Raw genomic sequence first — 25,774 nt, forward strand, 5'->3', positions numbered from 1 at the left:
TGGTGTGTATAAAGAAAGTCAAGGGGCAATGCCATTTCTATCATTTCTTTTTCCGTAACGGCCAGGAAGCATTCTCATACTTTTGTTAGCTTTGAAGCTTTGAGGGCATCTTCACTACCTCGATAGGAGACCATTCACCACCATGACAGTGTTAAAGGACACGGAAGTGGCCCAGGTTGAGCATGGCTCTCTGAATGGCAAGGCGTCACTGGAGAAGATACCTGGTGCCGACGAAACACAAAGAGAGTTCTTTCTCAAATTTGCCAACAAAGATGCATCCTGGATTGAGACGGAAGACAAGAGGCTAGTCCGGAAGATTGACATGCACTTGTTGCCATTCTTAATCATCATGTATTTGCTTAACTTTCTTGATCGGTCCAACCTCGCCCAGGCCAGACAAGGCACCCTGGAAAAGGATCTGGGGATGCAAGGAACGGATTTCAACTTGGCGACATCAATTTTCTTCGTGGGATACTTGCTTATGCAACTGCCGTCGAATATCATCATCACTCGCGTCCGCCCTTCGATATATCTGGCGTCAGCGGTTGTCCTCTGGGGAGTTGTGTCCACATGTAATGCCGCTGCACACAACTTTGCGCAACTTGTCGTCATTCGTTTCCTGTTGGGTGAGTTAAATGCCATACAAGCTATTCTAACTTTGTTTCTTTGGGCTAATAGATACCCGTCTTATTCTGTAGGCTTTGTCGAGGCTCCGTTCTTCCCCGGCGCAATCTTTCTCATGTCGTCCTGGTATACGCGTGCCGAGCTGACGCGCAGAGTTGCATGGTTTTACACGGGCAATTCCCTCGCCAACATGTTTGGAGGTCTCATTGCCTATGGCGTCTTGAAGGACTTGAGTGGCGCTCATGGCATCGCCGGATGGGTTAGTTGAAACAAGATTGTTGCTGTTCGTTTATTTACAAATTTTTGCCGCTAACGGCGCTGACTAGAGATGGCTTTTTATTGTGGAAGGAGTCATCACAATCGGTTTCGGTATTCTGTCTGGGTTTGTTCTGCCAGACTATCCCCAGACGACTCGATGGCTAAGTGACGAAGAACGTGCCTTTGCATCTTGGCGGCTCCTTGCCGACATTAGCGAGGCAGATGATGGGAAATCAACGACACTATGGCAGGGCCTCAAGTTGGCACTGAAAGACTACCGACTTTACCTTTTCGTTCTTTTAGCGCATATGAGTCTGCTGTCGCAAACATTCCAATACTTCTTCCCGAGCATTGTGCAAACTCTAGGTTACGACCCTCTCATCACGCTGTTGCTCACTGTTCCAGGTGTGTAAACAATCTCAAGCTTCTTTCCGTCCCCGTTCCATATTTTTCAATTCAAAACTAGAATGACATTAACTTATTTGGGCCCATAGCTTGGTTTGCCACATTCTTGGTCTCCATCTTGGTCAATTGGACTGCGGCCAAGACGAAGGACAAATCGATTCACATATTTTGTCTCATGGCTATTGCTGCAGTGGGAAACGCGATTGCCACGGGCACGACGGCTATTGGGGCTCGGTTTTTTGCCATGTTTCTGATGCCAATGGGCGCCATTGCAGCGTACACGATCATCGTGGGTTGGGTCGCAAACTCCTTCCCCCGACCGCTGGTCAAGAGGTCTGCGGCTATTGCGATTGTGAACATGATTGGCAATACGGCATCTATTTATGGAAGCTACATGTATGACAAGACCCAAGGGCCTCGCTACGTTCCGGGCGGAAGTTCCAATGCCGTCATTAGTCTGTTAGTCGGTGTGCTGGCGCTGGTTTTGCGATACCTCCACAAGCGGGAGAACGAAAAGTTGGAAGCGGCGGAGAATGAAGAGAATGGCAGTGTTCCCCCTGCAGAAAGAGGTCCAGTAGGATTCAGATACATCTATTAGAGTGTGGTCTTGGTGTGCTGCCTACGGGGCGGCAATCGCGATCATTCACCTCAATTGAAATGGAATGGAATGGCCCTCAACACAAACATGAGCCTGAAATGTTATATGCAACCCAGCCCTTTCGGAAAATGGAGTCGCGAAACCTTTGGCTGGGCAAGCAGCATTGTCTGGTTCATGGCCCATGGGGAGTTTTGATCGACGGACTCCTCTGTCGCTATGGTGTACATGGCAAGACCAGACTGCTATTGAGAAGTCAGTAGTGGTAAATGTTGTATTTATGCCGTTACATGTATTTGACCCTGGTTCGGGAAGACTCTGCCTGAAGCCCGTGTACCATGCATTCATGTCCTCAGTTTCATAGACCACTTATTTTCATGTGAGTAATAAGTACACATGCGGCCAATTAACACCAGACTTGACCTACTTGACTCACGCACGGTCTGTGGTCCTAAGTACTTGCCTGCTTGCACTCTACCTACCTAGGTAGGTAGTTTGATGGATTGGTCCTTGTCGCCTTAGGATGGTTAAAGTCAAGTATTTCTGACCTTCTGCTGTTAGAGTGCCAGACCAGACCAGACGCAAGTTGATCTAATTTCTGGTTCTACTTGTCCACCGGACACAGCGAGCGTGGGCCATTTGATAACATTTAAACTTGACAATTTATGCATGTGTCAAGTTCTTACTAGCACCGGACCTGACATGACCAAGACCAAGACCAGGGCCAGGACCACTACTAAGGACCCAGATGAGGCATAAACTCGCACTAAACCCTCTGAGTTCATCTCAAGCGCCATGTCAGCTCAAATGCAGGCAGCGAGCAGCACCAGACGCGTCAACGTCATCAAGTTGCTTTTGGGATAGTGATCTATTGTAGACAGGAGGCACGATCCCATGGCGCGCTACGATGTCGAAAAGATCCATTGCATTTATTTCTCCTACTCATGCGGCAGGTGATGGGACAAACGACCCTTATGATGAGACATTTGATGCTATGCGCAAGCTTCAACGCGTCAACGCCGCATCCAGCGCCAGCTCCAGCTCCCACGCCCAGTCTCAACAAGCACAAGCGGCGGCAAAGAGGCGGATAACATCTTGCGCCGCTTGTCGAAAGCAAAAGGTTTTGCCGTGCTGGTGTCTATCCTATCTATCCTGACGTCGGCTGGCAGCAAGCTAACAACTTGAATTCTCAATCCCTCCCCCAGATCAAATGTGAACTACTTACCGACCGTCCTCCCTGCGAGCGGTGCAAAAGGCGCAACATAGAATGTGTTATTAATACTGGGCTGCGAAATTCAATTCTCGACCAAAGGTATCGTGTCGCAAATACTCCCCCGATATTTCGTTTCCAATCATCGGATCTGATCCTGCAGCTGACCTGAGTTGATCTGAGCTGATCTGGTCTGACTAGACAACTCGCCGTTCTCGGTCGAGACTTGAGCAAAGTTCACAGCACTCTGGAGGCCGTGTGTCATCAGCTCGGAATAGAGTTGCCAAAGCCACTAGAGTCTACGGCGCTGGGAAATGTTAGCACCGGAGTTGGCGTGCAAGACGGTGACTTGGACGATGGCGAAGATGGATTGTATGAACCGTCTCAGCACAACTCTCCCTCGGCTGTGTCGGCTCCCATCAACGCATATCTCGAATCTGATGCTGCAGCTCAAGGTGGTCCGAATACGGCTATGAATTCACGCCTTTACAAGAAACCCGACCTAATTAGTAAAGGGCTGATATCATTTGACGATGCCGAGGTGTTGGCCAATCACTACTTTGTCGAAATGGATCATATCCTATACGGGTTTGTGAGAGCACACAAGACCATCCATGGTCTAAGAGACGCGTCTCCAACTCTGGTCTCAGCCATCTGCACAGTCGCTGCCCTGCATCTCGCCGACTACGGCCATTTATTTGACGTCTGTTATCGCGAATACAGGCAGGTTGTATCCGCCGCTTTATTCGAAAAGCAGGACATTGAACATATTCGCGCCCTGTTGATTGGATCATTTTGGCTGCCCGGAGCTTCGAGGATCTTGTTATGTGATGCCGTTCGGCGTGCTGGCGATGTAAGGCTTCATAGGTACATCGTCAAGGCTATCGATGCGAATTCGAATAATCCCTTGAGTCCCAGCAACAGCAGTATTGATCAGGCCGAGTCTCGGGATCGCGTAAGATTGTGGTATGGCATCTTTATGAGCGACCAGCACCAAGCCATTCTGAATAACCGGGAATGCCTTCTTTCCCTGCACCTTGACGTTCTTGAAAGAAGAGACGAGTACTTGGAAAGCGAGGCGTGCAGCGACCACGACCTGCGCCTCGTTGCTCAATCCGCACTACTACTAATCATGGCCAGGATGAAACGGAAATTCGGATCAGAATACCCAATTCCAGTGCCAGAGTCCCGAGCCATCGACTTTCCCGAGTTCTCTGCCCAACTTGATGAATGGATCGAGAAATTCCGCCCAAGATTTCGTAGGTCTCACTTATTGACTTGCATGCAGGCATCAATAATATTTCTTGCTCCTACTACACAGGGACGCCAATGACTGACCAGCTTGGCAACTAGACCCGGGCCCAGAAATGGGCAAATTCCCGCCACTGGCATTCAGACTTCATTACCTTTTCGGCAAGCTGTATCTCGGCCACCATGTGTTTCGAGGCTTGCAAGGAAACATGATTCCCACAGCGCTGCTCACTGCAGCTGGGATGGCATACGATGCGGCCGTGGCCATCTTTCGAATGATACTTGACGCCGACGGACTTCTAAGCAATCTCTGGAAGGTTCCAGGGTATATTCACATCATGATATCATTCGCTGGCCATTTGCTTCTGGAACTGTGCATCAAACATCGGCTTCAGCTTAAAATTGATGTGGAGGAAGACTATCGCATGATTAATGCTGTAGTCTCAGCTTTGACCAGCATCCGCCTCATATCTACACATCCATTGCGCCGCGTTGCCAGCGGGCTTCAGAAGCGACTCTTCGAATTCGCTGCGCAGTACGGCAAGGAGAGCCTGGCTGATAATGGCACTGAGTGGTCCAAACGGATCGAGGAGGATGCTGTAGATCTTGAACTGGCTAAAGCTGGGGAAGTTGGGGATGTGCCACGGGAACCCCAAGGGCCATTGTTCGACATGGGCGCCACGGGGATGCCGAGCGACCTTTTCTTCACTGATTTCAGCGATTTCACATTCGAAGATTCTACAATGGACTTTCTGGGGGACGCGTAGTCTATCCCCGTGGTAGCCTTGTAAGGAAAAAGTTTGAGTAGGCTGAAATTGCGACAGAAAGGCTCCATTGGCAAGTCGCGACAAAGGCAGGCACAGGATGAGAATTAGCAATAGGAAGTAAATGGCTCAATACGCAGTTAAAGTCAATTACATAAAACGCGCTTTTCCGGCTTTTGTATGGCGGGAGAGAAGGCGTCATGCCATAATAATGATCCCCCCCTTCATTATGGTTGGTCATGCACGAAAACCACTGCCGATCTCGGCCATGGCAAGATGGTGATGGCCGAGTATGGTTCACAAATACACTCGGTGTGTCAGTCCCCCTTCCAAGACAAAATCGCAAGATACCCCAGACTCTGCCTAGGTCAATCAACAAGTGAAACAACCGTACAATACTCCGGACTACCGCCTAACTCGTGGTTTTAGAGCTTTGACTACTCCGTTCTGCAGTCGCTAGTTAGTCTCGACTCATGACAGATACCACACTCACCAACCCACTCAACCACGACTACGCGACCTGCAGACATGAGTAACAGTCTCCAAACAAGTGCCAAATATCTCCAGTCACTGTTTGGGCTCGCCGGCAAGGTGGCCGTAGTGACTGGCGGAAGTTCTGGCATTGGGAGAGAGATGGCCACTGCCCTTGGCAAAGCTGGAGCATCGATTGTTCTTATTGCGCGGCGCACCGAACCTTTGCAGGAAGCTTCCAGGCATCTGACAAGTCTTGGGATCCGGGTCACAGCTTTTCCTATTGACGTCCGCGAAACGGAAGCCATTCGAAGTTCGGTTCTCGCAGACCACGGCGTCCCTGACATTCTCGTCAATGCTGCTGGGTTTAATCCTCGTCCACCGCTGGAACAACTTACCCAGAAGCAGTGGGACGATATTCTTGCTGTCAATTTGACTGCTCCGTTTGCACTTGGGCAGGCATTTGGGCCTGGGATGGCGCAAAGAGGTAGTGGGAGGATCATCAATGTCGCAAGCCAGCAGGCCTTTCGCGCATTCGGTAACAGCGGCGCTTACGGGCCATCCAAGGCTGGACTTGTTGCTTTGACGAGGTCTCAGGCTGAAGCGTGGTCTGCAAAGGGAGTCCTTTGCAATGCGGTTGTGCCGGGGCTTGTTGAAACACCAATGACCCAAGCTGTTCTCGCTGACGCTGAGAAAGCCAGGATGCACGCGACGCGGACAATGATAGGAAGAAACGGCGTACCTGAAGATTTTGGTGGCATAGCTATATATCTTGCTAGCCAGGCAAGCAACGCCGTCACAGGTCAGGTAATTTTTGTCGATGGAGGCTATTCGTCAACCTGACGCAAAATAATAGCGAATACCAAAACATTTTGTTTTGCCGTATCAGTGTGTCCTGTGTGCCCTATTACTGTACGGAGCGAGCTGGTAACTGTGGAATTGGGGTTCTCATTGCCTCTTCGATTGTGTCTTGCGTTTCGGACAGCAGTTGCAAGCCACGAGGTACTTGACCCCAAAGAAGCAAAAGTGCACACGGCATGTTCGTTGACCACTTACCAATTTACCCTAAAAATGTCTGTGCCAAGGAGTTTTGTAAAGACCCCAGAGAACAAGGACAGGGTTGAAGCAGGGCAACGGTTGGAACCTTGTTGATGTCTAGTAGGGTCACGTCGATCGCTGCACATGCTCAAGCATTTCTATAACAGGCGTAGTTTCGCAAGACTTCATCCAACTTGGCTTGGTCCACAACGCTTGGAGTCAAACTTTTGAACGTAGGATGCCATGCCACTCGCTACTCTTGCAAACTTGCTACTCGTACCGTAACTCTGCAATCCGGCAAGCTCAAAGGCAAATAGTGTTAATATTCGGTTTGCGTGACCATTCCTATTCCTATTGACTCCATTTCCTTCCCCAACTTTGACCTACTATTTGATTCGGATGTCACTTAACATCCCTGTCAATGAAGTTTGTCAACCGAGTTGAATCTGCGGGGAGTGACAGGGAGAAAGACCTCTTGAACAGGCGCCAGCACCGCTACTCTGCCCTGCCAATAGTTTGTTTCTATCCCCAATCACCCGGCCATGTCTGCCGAGTCACCCGCAAGTTGCTGAGGACACGAATTGAATAGGAAGCCTCTTGCATCTACTTGGCAACTCCCTTGGGTAGAAGCTGCCGTCTGGTATGTCAGACTTGGGGGGAAACAAAAGTCTTGCCACATTTGGGGGCCCCAACCAACCAACCAACCAACCAACCAACCAGTCAATCGACCAGTGAACCACCTAAGAAGTTACCCATGTTTGGAGGACCGTGCTAAATGTGGCTTGCTAGGGAGGCTCATCGTGCACGTAAACGGAAACCAGCAAAGGTTTGGATCACCAATTTGGCGCGGCTGCTGCTGTTTGTTTGGCTCCTGGGGTTGTAACTGGCCAGACTTGGCCGACTCTTGGCACTCGATGAGAAGATGTCCCGTCATTCCGTAGCCCATCAAACATCCCCGTCCCTGTTCGTCAAGAAAAGGGGACAGGAGAGCGAAAGGCTTGGCCAAGAAGACTAAAAGCTGAGACATGCATCTCCAACATTCTCTTTTGGATGTCAACATGGTGAAGTGCCCGTCAGCCCTCCATGTGACTTTTTACCTTAAAAGTACTCGACTGGGGAAATCATTCCTTTGAACCAAGAATTTCTACGCTTTCATGGCCATCTCCGCAATCAAACACTCCTTTCCACCTTTCCGACAGCATCACCAAACGGCGGTTGCGAAACTAACCAGGCATCCTACCGGGGTGGTGAGCCCAGCAATCCGGCGTGACTGCGAGTTTGCCCGGCGGTCGAACCAAGATGCTCAACAACCACAATCTCATCCCGTACCGGGAGACAATGGGATTTAGACCACGGATGGAGCTGGGCTCAGTTGTGCAGCTCGTAGCATCCGCTGTAAATACTAGCCAGATTCCGGCTTGCGCTGTAAGTTGAAACCCTGCCGCATAGCTGTTGCCGTTTGCCCATGACCAGTTGATCTCGTGCCGAGAGTCTCCGTGTTCATATGGTACTGGGACAAACATTTTCACTAACACTTGGCCAATCGAAAGGTGTCATGTGTCACCGCGAGATGCGACATCAGAAATGCGACTTGTATATGCCAGAACGACGGCTACAGTTCTGAGATGGATGCGTGCATGTTCCGGTCATGTCGAATGTCGGATGCCCTATGTGCGTTACCACCAGCTCTGCTCAGCAGAACAATCCGCAACGGCTGACAATGTTATTCCTGGAATCTAGTCTCGAAAAATCTCACATCAACTCTCTGCAACGAACCAATTAGAGACAGAGGCTTGGAGTTCAAAGTCATCAATTTCCTGCTGGGGGGCATGGCCAGTGGTCTCGTCATCATGCGAATTCTCTTCAAGCGATATTTCAGTACGACGAAAAAACTCGGCCTAGACGATTGGACTGTACTTGTGGCCCTCCTGATTGGTATAGCGAGCGTAATAATTCAGGTGTTCTTCCTCACTCCTAGCGGCTTGGGAAAAGACATATGGACACTCAACATTACCATATTGCTTGACTTTGGGCACTACTTCTACGTCATGGAGATATTATATTTGACATTGATTACTTTGTTAAAAGTATCACTCTCGCTTTTCTACCTCAACATTTTTCCCGGCCAAGTTATTCGTCGCTTGTTGTGGGTAACTGTTGCGTTCCACGTTGCTTGTGGCTTCGCATTCATTCTCAAGACCGTGTTACAATGCACGCCGGTGGATTATAACTGGCAAAAGTTTGATGATGGCCCTCCAAATGCGGGGCATTGTATCGACATAAATGCTTCTGGGTGGGCGAATGGCGTGATTGGTGTGGTTGCAGACATCTGGCTATTTGCGTTACCTCTCACACAACTCAAGAGACTCAAGCTACACTGGAAGAAGAAAGTGGGCGCTGCTATTATGTTTTTGACAGGTGGAATGTAAGTGGTACACTCGATTGGAATAATGTCAAGTGTAGTATGGCAAGCTAACAGCGTTTGTGCTATCAGCGTCACCATCGTATCCATGCTTCGGCTCAAGTCCCTCATCCATTTCGCCAACTCTTACAACCCTACCTGGGACCAATGGAGTGTGGTCTTCTGGTCTACTATTGAAGTTTCTGTTGGGTTCATATGTACATGTCTTCCCGCCCTGCGACTCATCCTGATCCGGATGTATCCCCGGACTTTCCAAACAGATTCCTATGGGACCTCCTGCACGGCATCAAGCAACGTGTATAGACACAATAGCAACGCGCATTATACTAATCGTACAACAATTGAAAATGATTATGCCGACCTCTCACAGTCAAATTTGGTACCTGGCCATCACCGTGGTAGCCTGAAAAACGACGAAGGCGATTTGGAAGCTCGCAGTGCAAAAGTTCACATACGATCAATGCCAGCCATGCCATTTGACGAACAAAATATTGAGTTAGAGTCCAAAGATCTGGATTCTACACATCTGGCGCCAGGAAAGGAATCGCGGGGGTCATGATGATCCGTGGCACAGGGGAAGAGGTAAATGAGACCTAAAACACCACGGCAAACCTACAAAGCCTAAGCAATGGCTGTAAGTAAACAAAGAGTCATCGGGCGAGAGTCATGCTGCTGCACTCGCGTTCCACATGGCACTCTGTCGCGTTGAAGAATATTATAATACTTTTACTCTTGGGAAGGCAATTGTCGAAATATTGACTGTTCTCCCAAGTACTGACAACCACCCGAAACGCAAACCCTGCTAAATAAAAGAACAACACACGCGGAAAACTGCACATGCATAGAGCAAAATCACACCCAAGCAGGCAGGCACTTATCTGTATACTACCAGGTTTAGCTACAAATCGCAGCAGACTCATGAGCACTTAGCCGCCGTGGCACTGTGGTCATTACCACACCAAACAAAGAGTCTGGCAAATGACTGGCTCGCCGTCTTTTGGTACCTCTTATTACACCAATAACCTGTAACTCCCTCTTTTGTTGCGTTGTTACAAAAAGAAATACAACACGAGGTATTGGCTGGAAGCCACACGTAGCTATGGATGTCGTATTCAAAGTCTATTCCGCCCTCTTCTGTGACGATGCGTGTTGCCGCACCAGTGTAATTGTCTCTTGAGAATCCTTGAAACATGAAGTCATCACTTGAGGGTGTAGTCTGGTTATTCAAGAAAGTTGGAGTGGCGGAAGCGGACGAAGTTGTTGAAGGTGTCTGTGAAGCTGTGGGCATCGGGCTATCGTGTTGTTAAAGACCTGCATGTCACAGCCATTTGCAAACCCAACGGGCTTGCGGGAAGTTGCAACAGTTATTACTTACGACACTGATGTGGTAGAGCCTGCTTCTGCGGGACTATCATTCGACTTATTGTTATTTCTTGTCGCAGCAACTGCTCCACCAACTCCTGCGCCAACTGCAATAACGACAATGACAGCCACAACGGTGAGCAGAATAAAGAATGACTTTCTTCCCAAGCCCATGATTGTGCCGTCTTTAGCAGGACCAACCCCTCCTTCATTTGCTATTGACTTTTCGAATCCAGACTCTGACTGGATGCTGACTCCCCCTGTTGTCTTGACATCCCATGGTACGGCCTTGGTGGTACTGGCGGCAGATTGAGGATTCTGGTTGCTGGTGCTGTGCTCACTTGGAACCACTACCTTGGTCGTGTCATTCAACTTTTCTGTAGATCTGCTCTCAGGGCAACTGCCAAATTTCCCAATATATCCGGTGTCAAGAGCTGTTAATGGCCGTTGAGAGGCATCCTCGCCCACTACTTCTGGTAGATTATCATCGCGATGGGGGCAGGTGGTGTGCGATGGACCAAAGCCAGAGCTGACTGTTGATGTAGGACTTCCGTAGTCCTGGGTGATATAATCATCATGGTCATTTGACAGCGAGGTCATGATGATGATTATGGCTGGATGGATACTCAAAATAAAGGTGGACTTGCTTTATATCAATAACCCAGAATGATGAAATTGACCAACTGAGATGTCAACTGAGATGTCAAGTTGAACTGTTACTGTTGTGCGCAGGAAACGCAAACTGTCTTCCAACGCTCTGGTTTCGGATTGCTGCCTCGCTATATTTCTGGTCGTCCAAAATCAGGGTTGCATGTGCAGATAGATCTACGCTGCAAGATTACGGTCAACTGACATTTACTCTTTCTCCTCTATCTGGTATGGCTGGGGTTGGCTGGCAAGCTGGGCCTGAGATGCAGGTCAACTGCTCTCGGCAATGATATCATGCGTTCCAAGCTGCATGGCTCTGGTGAACCTGCTCCTACCACTACGGTGGGATATTAGTACTCTAACTGCAAGAGGGCCAAAACACAAGTGGTACACACAACCCAACCTGCAAAAAATCAGGAAGCCCCATGCCGGGCTTCTAAGGCTCTTTTTCGAGCAAAATAACCACAAGTTAATTAAATTTCAGCGATTTTATATTAATAAGGATTTATTAGTTGTATTGCCAATACAAACTACACTATTTCTAACTATCGCGTATTATAATAGGTTCTACAAAAGTAGGTTATTAGCTTTAGATGTGTTTTATTAAGCTATTTAAAATGGCTAGATTATAATTGCAATAATTGTGCTTTAATAGTTGCCCGTGTTGCGCGACTATAGCGACTTAATCAAGAAATTAAAGGCTTATTATTGCTATCTAATGTTAGACCCTATAGTTATTTCCTTACAGGCTGGTAACTCTAATGGGTTTCTCCTTCCTATAGAGCTTCCTAATCCTTTCTAGCTAAATCTATCTAAGGTTTATTGTCTTCTAACCGTGCCTCTTCTTCCTAATCTTCTTGCTAAGCATCTAAGTTGCTCTTAGCAACTTCTATAGGCAGGAAAGCTTTAAGGCTAATAACCTCATAAGTTAACTCCCCTTTAACCTCTTCTATATTATCTGCTAAAGCTAATTAAGTTGCTACTTTAATAGAGTTACTAACTAATATATTTAAAGTTATTTATTAGCTTCTTCCTTTTGATTTAATTTAAGGCTTCTTTAGCTATAGTTTTAGCTAATTGCCTGTAAATCAAATATTAATCTAGAGAATAGCTCTTCTATCTTTAATAGCCTAAGTGTAATTAGCATTAGTATTAAAAATATTAGCTATTAATTTAAAAGGCTTGCGTTTAAAGGCAATAGAGATAAAGGTCCCTATCTCTAATTTGCTAATTCTCTTAAAAGATACCCTAAATACTATATTTAGTCGATTAGTTGCGTTAGAATCTTTCCAGAGGTTACTAAGGTATTTAGAAGTAAAGCAATCCTTTGAGATTAATTGTAGTGTATTCTAAGGGATAAGAGGAAGATCTAGGCTACCTAAATAGCAGTTAGTAATAGAAATTATACGCAACTAGTTATACCTTAATACTAAGTGAAGTTATTTTATCGGCTTTAAAGAAGCCTCCTCTAAGATTATAGCTATCTAAATGTAGGGCTTTTACCTAGATCTTTAAGCCAATTAGGTTATTAAAAGGTAAGGGTTCTTTAGCTGCTCTTATAGCCTAGTTAGCTTTGCGCCTCATCTGCTTAAAGTGCTTAAATTGCTTAAGATTAACTGATTAACCTAGTGCTAATAAGGAAGATAACGCAGGAGATATAGACCTTATTAGATTAGATAGAGCTCTTCCTTGCGATGTAATATAGCCAGTTATTAAGGATATAAATCTTTATTAGCTAGCTTCTAAGACAACCTCGCTATTAGAGTTATCCATAATAATTTCTTATGGCCAGAGTTTGCCGCAGAAACTGCATCTTAGCACACTTAGATTCTTAAGTCATATATTAGCGTGCTAAATTCATCGTGGGTAGCTATCACAGATAACACTAATTGATTAAGCCTTAGCCGGCATAACAGCAACTAATTAACATTAGCAGAAGGATATTAAAGTATAGTAGCTATTTAAAGGTAGAAATAGTTACTTAGAAGAAAGGTTATTATAAATATGGCAGATATATTAGTAAGAAGGAAATTGCAATAGCCCCTACTCTTAGCTATAGTAACACAAAAGCTATAATTATAGCTTAACTGCACCTCCTACCCTAGAAGTAATAGAGGATACCTAAATTAGTGATTTTTTAACGTCTAATTAAGAGTAAGGTCTTCTTATTATATCTTAGCTATTTGTGCATTAAATGCTATTAGAAGAGGGTCTCTAGAGAGGCTTAGGTTAGCAAGGTAATTGCGTTAAAGAAGGCATTCATATTCTACTGCGCCGCCCATAGAAATAGGTATAAGCTATAGGATTAGCAGATATCCCGTTTTTTAATAACTTTTAATAGAATCTTATAGTTAAATAAATTTATTTACATAGGGGCGTTTAGAGTTATCTTTAAGATCTAGGCAAGCCTAAAATCTAATCTCTTATAGCCGCTAATTACACCAGGCCTCTATCTCTTCTAGCAGCAGCATATTAATATTAATATGCTATAGCGGACTTAACATATTATAAAGTAACTACTAATTAGGGCTATTATTATCTTAGCTAAGAGAGACGCCCTAATTTAGGTCTTCTATAGTGTGATATAGGTCTATTAGGACGCCCAATTAAACGTTTAGTCAATTTAGTTATTTACAAATAATATAACTGTTCTATAGCCGCATAAATTGTCCTAATTTGTCTTAAATAATAGGTCCATAGATAGCATATATAGCTATCTAATTAGCAAGGTTATTATCCCTAAAAATCGCGTAGCTAGCAAGCTTATTAAAGAAGGTAATCTAACAATCTATAGCGCCTCCTTATAGCTATTACTACTAGGATTTAATCTTCACGTTTCTTATGCTTAGTCCATAGAGATAACAGCTATCTAGCCAATCACCTTATTTATAGTAGTAGCTAATTCCGTCTTTATTAGTATATTTAAGCTTCTTTGGACTAGCTTTTGCAAGGGCTGCCTGTGCTGCTGCCCACAGAGGGGTCTTAACGCTATAGTTAGATCTTGTGAAAAAGGGTCACATTTATAGTCTTTAAACCGCCTAGAGGTACTGCTTTAAAGTGCTTATTAAAGTTATAGCTAACCTTCTAATAAAGAACTAGATAATACATTATAAATACGCATTAATATAGCCGTAAATCTAAAATCTAAACCTCTTTAGCTTTTTGTAGCTATTAAGAGACCATAGGAAGTTTAGGCCAGGTACTTTAAAGTCTGCGCGTTATTTAAAATTGCTATTATAGCAACCTGTAACTTCTTTAGGAAAAGTAGAGCAATAATAATCATATAAACAGCATTATAATACAGCTAGCTATGCTTATTAATAAACATATTAATAGAGAAGCCCTTTACTAAAACTAAGAATAGCTATACTTTGCTAAAGGTCTTAGTGCAGGAATTAAATTGCATAGTTAAGGGTTTCTTCTCTTTCTTTATGTATTTAATATTGCCGCTTTATACCATAGCAGTACTAGATTTGCCATATTATCCATTAATTTGCCTTAGAATAACCCTCTTGTTGTAGATCACAGAGGATTAAGAGATTAGAGAAGCTAAAGTTAAAGAAGTAGTATTTAACCTAATTAATTAGATCTTTAGAGACCTCTAAAGCTTTATGCTAGCTGTTTAAACCCTAGCATTTAAGTTAATTGTATAAGGTTTGCTTGCTAATAGGTATATTATTTCTTAATTAGAGCTAGGAGTTAATATTAGCTAGGATATCTTAAATTAATACTCCTTTATAGTATAGATTACAGATATCCTCATATAAAGGCTAAAGCCTTTAATGGCTTGGGACTAAAGCGGTTAGACCCTAATTAGACAGTTATCTCTTAAAGGTATAAAACAAGATAGTACTGCCACTATAAGCCAGAAGCAATTTATTTAAAAACGTATAGATCTAATTATTTAAATGGCTATTATTTCTTCTTATCTTAATAGCTTCTCGAAAAGCCTTAATTTAGCGGCGTGGCAGCATTGTAAAAGGCGGGTGCTGTAATAAGTGTGTCGTTAATGTGTGTATGTATGTGGGTGGATTGCGGGGCTAGCCCTCTTGCAGTTGCAGTACTAATATCCCACCGTATACCACCCCAAAAGTAAGCCGGATAAATTTGGAAGCTGAGGGAGGCTAGAAATTGAGAGATCGGCATTTCAACCACAACACCCAATTCGCACAGCGCCCAAGATCGGCACCCAAGACCAGACCCGTCCCGCCGCCATTGGCTCTGTCCATTTCTGAAAACCTCAAGCGTTGTGTGATGGGCGGGCCTGTCATTGAGTGTGAGAGTAACCGTTGAACATGATTCGGACCACGGCGTCAGAAGAGCGATTTTGACGATCCGACTGCCACAGCGGCTGTTGATCCCAAATCGCCACCTAGTTATGCCAAGTCGGGTATCGGCCACGTTCAGCCGAAGGTGCTTCAGAAGGGGTTGCTGGGTGATAATTATAGCAACCCTCGTGACCAATTATTTCGACCAACGACCTCCCGAGTCCCCTGCGTAGTAACCCATTATATCCGTAAGATGTGGCTCTGGGGTAGAAAGGAACCTTCAACCGCCCCAGACGAATCACACTCAGTTGCTTTGTCGCTATCTTGCGTCTTTGGGAGACATTGACTGAGCTATGAGTGTCTGATGATGGTGATTGGGTTGATGAAGATCGAGATATCTGAGGCTACGACCAAGTGAGAAGTTTCGCTCCTGGAGCTGCTAGGATCACGAACAAGATACATACAGCTATTCCGAGCTCGGCCAGACTTCTGCCGCCTTAGGGCTCAAGGATACATATTGCCCAGTGGGCGCTGTAAGTCCACCAAGGGGTGGTTATGCATGAGCTGAAACATTCAGCGCAATATAGTAACTTGCGCCAGGGTGTGCTGTTCATGCCACAATCTGTAGATCATAGGGTTGCATTGGTGCCATGTCAACGGGCTTCCCTGGTTCCGGGCCATATGTCTGGCTGGCTGAATGAGGGAAGGAAATCCCAAACAGCCACGAGCTGCCGAACAACCGAGACGCCACTGAAGGATTCGGACGGATTCACCTCCAAGTATTTGATCTACGCATCATATTACTATCAATCAGCCTCTTGATCACCTAAAATTTCTCGACCGAGAAAAGTAATGCCCTCTGCCAGCCATTGCGGAGGCCAAATGGTGACAGCACTGATGTTGTTTGGTCTCTTGGGCAGTCCATTAGATACGTCTAACCAATGCGGCATCGCTCTGCCGCACCAAGTACATGTTAGAAAGCAAAAAAGAGATCCAAAATAAAACATACATTACCAAGATCGACACTTGTATGGAAACGGACCGTTTTGGCCCAGTTCAATGGGGCAGCATTTGGAGACCATCCTAGAACGCCTCTGTCCGATGTCTTACACAATGTCTCGAAGAACACACTGCCTTGATTGCTTAAAAGCTGGTTGAAGCTTGAGGGCGTAAGCTAATGGATAAAAAATGGGTAGTATCTTGTTCGATCCGTAATATCGGAACAATTGAATCTTTTAACCCATAAGATGGTCGTTGAATGGACGAACGTCTGACGTATGAAGACCTACTTTGAGTGCTCTGTCCGAGACATACTGAATGCTGAGCTGAAATCAGCCGGTTTGTCCACGCTCTACAGCGTAGTCATTAAGAGCTACCTTAGAAGATTATACTTCAGAGATAATTCGACCGCTTACTGTTGATCATTGCGAATCTTGTGCGCTCTGTCTATTTCGGGCGTCTACCCATTTAAGTGACGTTTACTCAGGTCTCATATTCCGGCCTTGATCGGGAGCTGTTGGTAACAATGCTAGTTTAATACTCTGCGGTTTTACAAATGAATACAGAACCTTTAAGTAAGGACGAGAGAAAACTCAAGAAGTATAAATACGAGTGGTATGTCCCTCCAAAGGCCAAATATCAGTTGCCATCATAATCGCCACGGTCTCAAACATCCACAGGATTGAACATTTTTGTAAAAACTCTTAATTTAAACTTTACTTGCATTCAAAATGCAGAGCTTTGTCGTTGCTCTTCTTGCCACCCTCCCCGCTGTCATCGTCGCTGCACCTACTCCTGCAGGCAGTATCGATGCCAATATGGCAGTGAATATCCCGCCTGCTTGTGGTGTCTGTGATGGTTTTGGCGCCGGATGTCTCGCAGCATGCATTGCCGGAGGACCCCTTGACCCTATCTGCGATGTGTGCGCTGGCCCTGCCATTGGAACCTGCCTCTCGGTGAGTGAATCTGTCAACCTATCAGGCCTTGCTGAACAGCAGCCAACAAATATCATAGTGCCTCAGCCAAAACTAATAAAAGAGATGGCTGTGAAACCGAGAGCGTTGGTGAATATGTCCGCCTTGTTTCGGCAACTCACTTTAGTCTGAAAGCATCCACTTCGAAGTCGCCTTGAGATTTGAGGTGGCTCTGTATGCTGTGGGAATGGTACTGGTAAACATGTATTTACACTCCTGAGGCTCTCTTGCACAGTATAAATATACAAATAACACTTGCTATCGAAATCGCATATCATCAGCCTCACATTGCTATTGCTGACCGGCTACCGCGTAGCCGTGTGTCGACGGAATTAGACTATATACTATCTCGCTGTATCAGCGGAGCGTTTCTTTCTGCTACTCAGATGACCGCGAGGTCATTTTCTTTGCTACTTTGGCTAGTAAAGTAGATAGGGACTTTGGTCGCCGACCACAGAGACACACGCAGAGTGTGGAAGAAACGTGACGATTTGCCGGGCTCAGCTACGTGTATGTGGCTTCGTGGCCCTGGTCATGAATACACCCAAAATCGCAGTGCAGCTTTGGATGATGACTGTGCCGAGGTGCTATGCTAGAGAAACTCAGCATCCTACTCCAGGTGAACAACACGATAATAGCACAAGTGCCCTAATATATTGCGGAGCCTTTTTACAGTTGCCGCCATCGGGAATCTATTGGCGTACCCTTCACGATCCCAAAATTGGGCGGTTGTGCTGAGTCGCAGCGACCTGACGCATCCTTGATTGTTTGCGTACGTCTAGCCTGAAGTTTGAAGAACTTGCAGATGACAAAACATACGCCGGGATAGATCTGTACTGTTAATTTGGCCGATGACGAAACAAGCTAGCGGGTTTCTATGTATTCGGTTGTCCATGCATCGGTTGTATGTTGTAGGCACGTACGCGGTTAGATTTCGCCCTTTCTAGTGCTTCTTTTGGTCACAGGCTGGTTGGAAAGGCAAGTGCATTTTTCAAAGTTCTTTTTCGCCTCCAAGGGCTAGACGTTTCAAACAGTAGGTGTCTTTTCTAGTCTTGCGACATGTCGCATTCTGCGTTTGTTCATGCCACCCTGCCCTTTGTCGTTGCTGCAGTGCTGCAACGCCCTTGTGGCACTTGTTCCGGAGAGGTGATTTCGGAATGGAGTCAGGGAGCAACCTTACGGCTCCTTTCGATATTATTTGTAGATCTAACCAACCGCGTCATATAAACAAAATCTGTGCAGGTGGATTTTGGGTTGCAAGCTAGAATGGCCCATCCGGATCCCTTTCAGCCATCCTCCGGGCCGCCTCGGAGTGGTCTGCGGCAGCATGAACTTGAGCCATTACTTTCAGGGAACGAAAATCTTGCATACTGCTAGCAGAGTAACATGATAGCTCCCACTGCAGCATGGTATTGGCTTCTTGCGCCAAAGAATAGTGTCTTGTTGGCCACAAGAGGAGTCATCTCCCCCTCTCTGAGCGGAGTGTGACTCCAGCTGAGCAGTGCAGAAAATATCGGCTATACGAATGAATGACAGGAGCCCCGTTGCCATTGACTTGGCTAGCCGTAGGATCTCGGTGCATAGATTTGGCGATGAGTATAAAAGTCACGCCATGGGACAAGGACAATCATGTTTTTGCCAAACACAACTTCACCCTCTCAATAGACACAAATTCAGCTTACAAAACGATTTATACGATGCAGTATTCGACCCTCACTATCGCCACCTTGTCTTTGCTGGGCACACGCGTCAGTGCAAAGACTATATCCATCGAAGTTGGCAGAAACGGCGCTTCATTTAGCCCCAACTCCGTGACAGCAGCAGTTGGTGATATCTTGGAATACCGTTTCGCTGGAGGCCGACACAGCGTCGTCAGGGCAGACTTCAGCCGGGGTTGCACTCCGGCTAGCAACAACGGCTTCTCCTCCGGCCTCCAAAGCAGTGTGAGTACTATTCTGTTAGAATCCAGTCCACCGACTAATCCTCGCATTGCTCAAACAGGGAGCGGTGTTCCAAGTCACCGTCACTAACACTGATCCGATATTCTTTTACTGTTCAGCTGGAAGCCATTGCCAGAATGGTATGGTGGGAGTTGTGAACCCGTCCTCTGCTCAGAGTCTGGACAAGTTCAAAAGCACAGCAAGGGCTTCCAAAGACAATGTCAGCCCTGGTTCCCCTTTCGGCGGTGTCTTTCCTTCAACTCGAGGGATCTCTGCCGCGAGAGCGTATCAGCCAGTTGGAGGGGTCGCTGCTGTAGCTGCTGCTGCGCAGCCGCACTAACTTGAAGCGTGTCAACGATTGTTTCCTACCTTCTACAATTAAGGCGGATTTGAGGAGAATGCTTTGGTAGAGGGTATTGGTTGCGTTGGTCTCGGGAAAACAGGCCCTGGAGTACGTCTTCATTGATGGTGATGTGTTGTAGAGCTTGTCAACCTACCGAATAATGGAAATTGGATGGAGTGGAGAGTTTTGGCAATGTACGAGTCTTTTAGGCTCCTATTCAACGAGATATAAGATACATTTTAAATAATATCTTGTTATGATATAAGTCCAAAATCTGGCGTGGCTTGTACCACCGTTGACCACCTGTAATAGACGTGGACCGTGGAGCGAAACGCTCGAGAGAGAGGACAATAGCAGCGAAAGAGTAATGAAATAAACCTCCTAATAAGAACGAGGGATACGCCGTGGAAAAGCAGACACAGTCAGCAACATTCCAGCCCCCCTCACAGGAGCCATTCCCGGACACTCTCAACGCTCTGGCAGCACCATTGTAGTCTCCTGCTGGAATGTATGAATGACTGGCGCCAGCAAAATGTAGAATTTCGGTTTCTCCTTATATTTGCCGCAGCATGATTTTCAAAGTGACACAATGTGCACTATGACCGCAGGGTGTTATTGTATATGCTCTCCACGGTTACTCGGTGCTGCCACCCTTGGCTTTGTCCACTGATAACATGATATCCGACTTGCTTTACTTCTCCCCTGAGTAGAATGAAGGCATTTTCGTCGAAAATGACAATGACGTCTGAATCAGAGTCAGCCACGCTGAGCCAAGTCCATTGACTCACACCACGCTTAGCCGAGACCGTAAAGACATTGTTCTTTTCATCATATTGCACGCTAAGCTGAGGATCCTCAAGAGTAGCATGCGAAAGTGGAGTTGGTGTATATGCATTGGTGTGTGTAAACGTCTTGGTTGCGTTGGAGTTGATAGGTTGCCCAGTGGCTGACAAGTTCGCGACCAAAAGGCCAAGCCTAGGGTCGTAATTTTCGGCCTGGGAAACGCTACTCATATTAATGGATGTCACAAGGGTGCTGTTAAGAGGTCCAATGCTGAATGGCAACGTTGTGGAACCCCCTGAGGGTGACATTCCATTGCCTTCAGTAGGTAGGGTGTAGTTGAGAATCTCCCCTTTCCATGCAACCCAGCTGAGAGTCAGGGTTCCAGAGACCTTGCTCCACAGGTCACTGACAGCATAGACATGGAGGATTCCCGTTGTGCTATTAAACAGAGGCGCAACAATAACCGAGCTGTAAATTTCCTTGGCTACATAGTGTAGAACCTTCCAGCGACCAGAGTACTCGATGCCAGCCCAGGTTGGTGCCTGCCAGATGTCCTCGAGCTGCCAGTAGAGGGATCCCAACTGGCGTTCTGGAAGTCCAGACCCAACACGGTAGAATTGAATTTGCGACCTGTAGTAGTCTGCTTGGAAGATTTGAGTGGAATGACACCAGGCGGAAAAATTAGCTACCGTATTCGTCTTTTGAGGCACCGGGTAATAACGTTCAACCGCTAGTGTCATTTCCGCCATCCCCAAACTGGAGTTGTGGTAGTTAGAGATATTTAAACCACCTGCCGGGTAATGGTGATTGCGTAGCATGATGGTCGAGCTATTGAAATGCAAGTCCTCGTCTGATATGGCCTCCTTCCAAGTGGACAGGCTAGGCATCGAGTGGTACCCAAATTCATTAGCAAACCGACCAACTGGATAAGTATCCAAGTTGAAGGCATCCAGAGAGTCATAGTTATAGTGATCTGTGTCTCCGTATATTGACCCCTTTGTCAAGTTCTCATACCGCTGGATAATCGGAATGGGGTTGGAGAAGTTGATAGAGAGGTAGCCATTTTCGGTGCTGCTCGGTATGTATGTTATGCTGCGACTATTGCCATATACTGCAGGAAGGAGAGTTCGCAGAAACAGGGTCTCATATTCGGCCAGATATTTGTCGTATTGGTCCGGTGCTCGGGACTTGACCCCTTTGAGTTCGAGGCTTTCAAGCTCATTGCCCCCTGCCCATAATGCCAGTGATGGGTGATGGTTGACTCTTCGGACCTGATATACTGCTTCTTGTCGGCAGTTTTCTAAGAAATCGGCAGTGACGGGATATAAGGCATCGCCAAACTCGAATTCGCTCCAAAGCAAAATGCCCATTTCGTCGGCAAGGTCATACATGAAGTCGGGTGAGTACGCGCCGCTCGCCCAAACTCGCAGCATGTTTTGGTTGCCGGCCACTATGGCCTCGAAGAGGGAGCAGATGCGGCTTGCCGTAACACGTGGCCAGAAAGCATCAGGAGGAATAAAATTGCTTCCTTTGGCATAGAACTCACGACCGTTTATCTCAAAATGCCCTGGCGTCGATTGGTCAGGCTCTCATAGATTCCATGTCATGTTACAGAACGAGAACATACAGTTGTTTCCTGGCGCAATGCCCTGCGATCGCTGCTTCTCCGAAATGGGTTCGAGATTCAACACGATGGTTCTAAATCCACTCCTCTTCTGGACTGAAGCAAGCTTCCTTTTATTGTGGACAATGTCGATTGTGATGTTGTACAGGTTTTGGTCTCCCATGCCGGCAGGCCACCACAGTTTGTACTTACTCTGGTCCAATATCACTGCCCCCGAAATCACATCCTGCCCATTGGTAATGTTGGAAAGGGATCCGCTATCGTGTACCTTTCCCGTTGAATCGGTTATTCTGTATGTCAACTCGGCCTCGGCCGGAATCCCTGTAAGTGAATCGATGCTTGTATTCAAGACCCAGTGAGTGTTTTGGTTTGGAGGTAGATTGTTTAGTTGTCCGTCACGGTAAATATCCAACATGGAGTTTGGAATCATCAGCTCGCCCTCAGATACCTGTACAATCCACGCCTTTTGCCAGATACCAGCGGGAGCAAACGCTGGGCCCCAGTCCCACCCAAAGTCGGACTGCTCTTTGCGGACAAAGGCTCGATGGGGATACTCAAACCAGCCTTCAATGCCAAAGGGCCATGTTTCAGCTCCTGGTGCTTCGGCTAGTTCCGTTGCCATTTCGGTGGCACTTCGAAAGTGTACCTCCAACATCGGGGACTCTACTTGGGGGCATTTTGACCATATCTCCGTGATGTTGAAACGCCACTGGCGGAATTGGTTGTTCGTGGAAGCGACATGATGACCGCAGAAGCTAATGTTTGCAAATGTGTCGAGACCATTAAAGAGGATAAAGGTTTCAGCATTGAAGGTTTCATTTGGTCGCAGTCTGCATTTAGACTCCTTTAGTCGATAGGCATCCCAAATGGAAGCATGCTAGTACGTACAGATTCTTCAAATTCGTAATGTAAGACCAGTCGGACTGTCCAATCCAACGCAAACTGAAGTCATTAAGGCCGTAGTAACTGCACTTGTCACTATGACAAGTTCAAAGTTGGTGACATCACACTTACGGATTTCCGATCACCCCAGCTTTGTGTAGATCCAAATGGACCTGCGATGGTATATGCCCAGGAACCGAGATATTAAGGGGCAAGTTCTCGAGCCTCCATGCTTGATCAGAAAGGTCCAAAACGAGCTTCCCGCTAACAAGGGACTGTAGAGTCTGCAGTATGGCAAGCAAACCTAGGTAAGTGTTCATGATGTAACTGTAGCGAAATTGGATGGCTTCCAGCTAGAATCCATGGCAAAATTCCCAGTGGACGAACAAACTCTATCTATAAGCCGACAAAGGAAGTATATATCGTCGCGACGGGAGTGTATTCCACCAGTTGCACTCATGACGTAGTTGTATGCGACTCAGTCCAATTGTACTGATCTACTCAATTTCCCCTCTTTCCTAGTCGTTCCCGCAAGTGAGGACTTGTGGGACAGATCTCCTGTCGCCAGCAGATGCAACGCTACATTGGGCAATGCAGATCAACACGGAAAATGCCAGGCAGACTGGGACACTTGCCGTCGGCTGTTTAAATTATCGCCAGAGGTCAGCCAGCGAACCCAGCTAATGGCTCGACGAGACGGGTGGCACATAGTGGCCGAAGTTCTTGTGACATTTCTTTATGACCTTGCCTCAGGCTCGGTCTAAAGTGAGTTGGGGGTTGGGCGGGTAAATAGGAAAAGTCAATTTGGCAGCTAATACAACTAGCACCTTCTATAAAAGAAATGTGTGAACTTGGTAATCTCATGATAGATGTATGTTTCTCTCTCATTAACTCCTATGTCTATCGCCCATTAGCAATTACCAGCGCCACTCGGCCACCATATCATCGCAGGGAATACATTTGAGTCTTCGTCCGTGCTGGCTATTGCCTTGAATCCGAGCTTTTGATACATTGCCATGCCCTCACTGCTCGCCTCAAGGTAAGCAGGGATACCAAGCTTCTCGCATCGGTCCATTCCCCAACGCACAACCGATGAGCCGATGCCTTGTCTTTTATGGGCTGAATCAACGCACATGTATTTCAACTGGCCAAACGCTTGAGTTCCCATTAATCGTCTGCGAGCTTCGTTGCCGGGCTTTACAAAAGCAAGGCAACGTTCGCGTTCTTCCACATCCTCCACCCAGGAAAAGGTGAGCATGAAGCCCTCGTCAGCGCACTCATCCGCCGTACGATTTCGGTCAAATATGTACCATTCCGCGTATCCCACAATCTTCTCTGTCCTTGATTCACTGTCTGTCTGCACACATTTGATGCATACCGGCGCGGAGGGGAACTTTGCCATGTGTTCCTCCTGACCTCGAAGGTGAAGTTTACCGCTGCGTATCCGATTAGCTGGGGTGTCTCTTCCATGCGACGTTTCATGAATTGGCACAAATTCGAAGGCGCGATTGAATATCTCCATGCATCGTGGCATGTCGTCTTCGGTTGCGGGTTCAACACGCAGTGTGAAGGCCATTTTGGTTCGTTGGGTGGCGAGAAAATCGGGTAGAGAGCACGTTGGGAAATGTAGAGATCAACAGGGAACATGCACAGTCGAGAAGACCTTTATGACTATAAGTACAATACCGTGGAACTGTGACCGAACGAACGGCTGAACATAACGCAGAACAAGCATTTCAACGCCACGGCTTCCGATTGTGGGACCATGGTATTCTTCGGAATCCTGCCTTCCTGCCACGTATTTATATCTAACCAGACCCGACACATCTAGAAATTGGCCATGCTCATCTGGGGCACTCTCCAGGCCTTGAACAAACGCCTCCCAATTAAGTGGTAAGCCAGGAATGTCAGCTTTGCAAAGAGTAGAGAAAATAACATACGGTGTCTCCGTGAAGCGGCCAAGGCTGCTATGGTTGAACACCGCAACAGTTACTTCAACGCTAATAAACTCGTCAGATGGGTTAATACGCGTGGCCATAAGGATTTGAAGAATCTCACAGATTACCACGCCAATACAAACGACCCAGAACGTTGCACGGCGGAAAGATCCCTGCATTGCCACAATTAGAAGCCCCAGCATGGCAAGCTAAAATCCATTGTCAAGTTTTGGACTTGACTTGGTATTGGTGACTAAGTTTGACTTGTCGCTGGTTTCTCGGAAGCAACAAGAGGCGGCGTCTCTTGATAAGTACCTTGAAAAGTTGACATGGATAGATGATATCACGTTGATAGTGCGAATAACTAATGGGATTCGCAGAGCGCGTCTGCCGTTGACATAAACCGGTAAAAATAAATGGCCATGTCTCAAGGGTTCGTTGGATACCCAGTGTAGTTGCCTAATGCACTATACCTTTATATCTGCAGGATGTAAGACGATGTGACACAGTAGATCAAGTTTGAGTCCGTCACGACATTGAAGCCTCAATTCTGCTGCGTCTACACAGCCCGTTACGTGCTTGAAAATCGAAGTAATCGGCGAGAAACAGATACTCATTGGGCATAGTATGTAGAATTAGACTTTCCAAAAGGTGGGACTGCGCCTCCTCCTACTTCCAAGAATAGGTGACTATTAACGCAGGCGTTTGCTGCACGATATTGAGATACCTTTCTGGACGATAAGGAATGAATCGCATTAGTCACGAATGTCCGCTCAGACTATTCAATAGAATTCATGTCTATGGATAAATATGTTTTCTCGTGTTGTCCGCATGAGACTGGAAGTTATGGGTAGGAGAAACATCGACATGAATGTTTTTTGTACCAATTGCGTGCTATGTATGCGTCGACAGAGGTCCGAAGCCGTACTCTCAAAGAATGTTCACGAGAAGGCAACAACAAATGGGCTATGGAAGC

The 25,774-nt window shown here is 46.5% G+C and overlaps 10 protein-coding genes across 10 annotated transcripts; 5 read left to right on the plus strand and 5 right to left on the minus strand.

Moving 5' to 3' along the window:
* Positions 1-142: 142 nt before the first annotated feature.
* On the plus strand, positions 143-1,885 carry VFPPC_11682 (MFS transporter; the record flags this gene model as incomplete). Its single annotated transcript, XM_018289794.1, has 4 exons — positions 143-626; positions 699-883; positions 951-1,287; positions 1,377-1,885. 4 exons carry the CDS (start codon positions 143-145, stop codon positions 1,883-1,885), a joined length of 1,515 nt encoding a protein of 504 aa, XP_018146165.1.
* A 2,030-nt stretch (positions 1,886-3,915) lies between these two features.
* VFPPC_17610 (hypothetical protein) lies at positions 3,916-4,528 on the minus strand (the record flags this gene model as incomplete). The annotated part of the gene is made up of 3 exons (XM_022429304.1): positions 3,916-4,212; positions 4,274-4,357; positions 4,454-4,528. 3 exons carry the CDS (start codon positions 4,526-4,528, stop codon positions 3,916-3,918), a joined length of 456 nt encoding a protein of 151 aa, XP_022285669.1.
* A 258-nt stretch (positions 4,529-4,786) lies between these two features.
* On the minus strand, positions 4,787-5,348 carry VFPPC_17609 (hypothetical protein; the record flags this gene model as incomplete). Its single annotated transcript, XM_022429303.1, has 2 exons — positions 4,787-5,127; positions 5,174-5,348. 2 exons carry the CDS (start codon positions 5,346-5,348, stop codon positions 4,787-4,789), a joined length of 516 nt encoding a protein of 171 aa, XP_022285670.1.
* Positions 5,349-5,635: 287 nt separating this feature from the next.
* On the plus strand, positions 5,636-6,421 carry VFPPC_11684 (short-chain dehydrogenase reductase sdr; the record flags this gene model as incomplete). The annotated part of the gene is made up of 1 exon (XM_018289795.1): positions 5,636-6,421. The coding sequence occupies one exon, from the start codon at positions 5,636-5,638 to the stop codon at positions 6,419-6,421; it is 786 nt and encodes a 261-aa protein (XP_018146166.1).
* A 1,494-nt stretch (positions 6,422-7,915) lies between these two features.
* Positions 7,916-8,334, plus strand: VFPPC_15460 (CFEM domain-containing protein; the record flags this gene model as incomplete). The annotated part of the gene is made up of 2 exons (XM_018293213.1): positions 7,916-8,038; positions 8,167-8,334. 2 exons carry the CDS (start codon positions 7,916-7,918, stop codon positions 8,332-8,334), a joined length of 291 nt encoding a protein of 96 aa, XP_018146167.1.
* A 132-nt stretch (positions 8,335-8,466) lies between these two features.
* VFPPC_11685 (gag-pol polyprotein) lies at positions 8,467-9,597 on the plus strand (the record flags this gene model as incomplete). Its single annotated transcript, XM_018289796.1, has 2 exons — positions 8,467-9,041; positions 9,111-9,597. 2 exons carry the CDS (start codon positions 8,467-8,469, stop codon positions 9,595-9,597), a joined length of 1,062 nt encoding a protein of 353 aa, XP_018146168.1.
* Positions 9,598-10,409: 812 nt separating this feature from the next.
* Positions 10,410-11,000, minus strand: VFPPC_11686 (hypothetical protein; the record flags this gene model as incomplete). The annotated part of the gene is made up of 1 exon (XM_018289797.1): positions 10,410-11,000. One exon carries the CDS (start codon positions 10,998-11,000, stop codon positions 10,410-10,412), a length of 591 nt encoding a protein of 196 aa, XP_018146169.1.
* A 7,881-nt stretch (positions 11,001-18,881) lies between these two features.
* Positions 18,882-19,569, plus strand: VFPPC_11687 (plastocyanin-like domain-containing protein; the record flags this gene model as incomplete). The annotated part of the gene is made up of 2 exons (XM_018289798.1): positions 18,882-19,232; positions 19,291-19,569. 2 exons carry the CDS (start codon positions 18,882-18,884, stop codon positions 19,567-19,569), a joined length of 630 nt encoding a protein of 209 aa, XP_018146170.1.
* A 599-nt stretch (positions 19,570-20,168) lies between these two features.
* VFPPC_15461 (beta-mannosidase precursor) lies at positions 20,169-23,181 on the minus strand (the record flags this gene model as incomplete). The annotated part of the gene is made up of 4 exons (XM_018293214.1): positions 20,169-21,922; positions 21,983-22,809; positions 22,868-22,945; positions 22,994-23,181. 4 exons carry the CDS (start codon positions 23,179-23,181, stop codon positions 20,169-20,171), a joined length of 2,847 nt encoding a protein of 948 aa, XP_018146171.1.
* Positions 23,182-23,771: 590 nt separating this feature from the next.
* On the minus strand, positions 23,772-24,437 carry VFPPC_11689 (acetyltransferase (GNAT) domain-containing protein; the record flags this gene model as incomplete). The annotated part of the gene is made up of 1 exon (XM_018289799.1): positions 23,772-24,437. One exon carries the CDS (start codon positions 24,435-24,437, stop codon positions 23,772-23,774), a length of 666 nt encoding a protein of 221 aa, XP_018146172.1.
* Between the last annotated feature and the right edge of the window lie 1,337 nt (positions 24,438-25,774).

This window comes from Pochonia chlamydosporia, chromosome 2 (genome assembly GCF_001653235.2).
Source record: "Pochonia chlamydosporia 170 chromosome 2, whole genome shotgun sequence".
Classification (NCBI taxonomy): domain Eukaryota; kingdom Fungi; phylum Ascomycota; class Sordariomycetes; order Hypocreales; family Clavicipitaceae; genus Pochonia; species Pochonia chlamydosporia.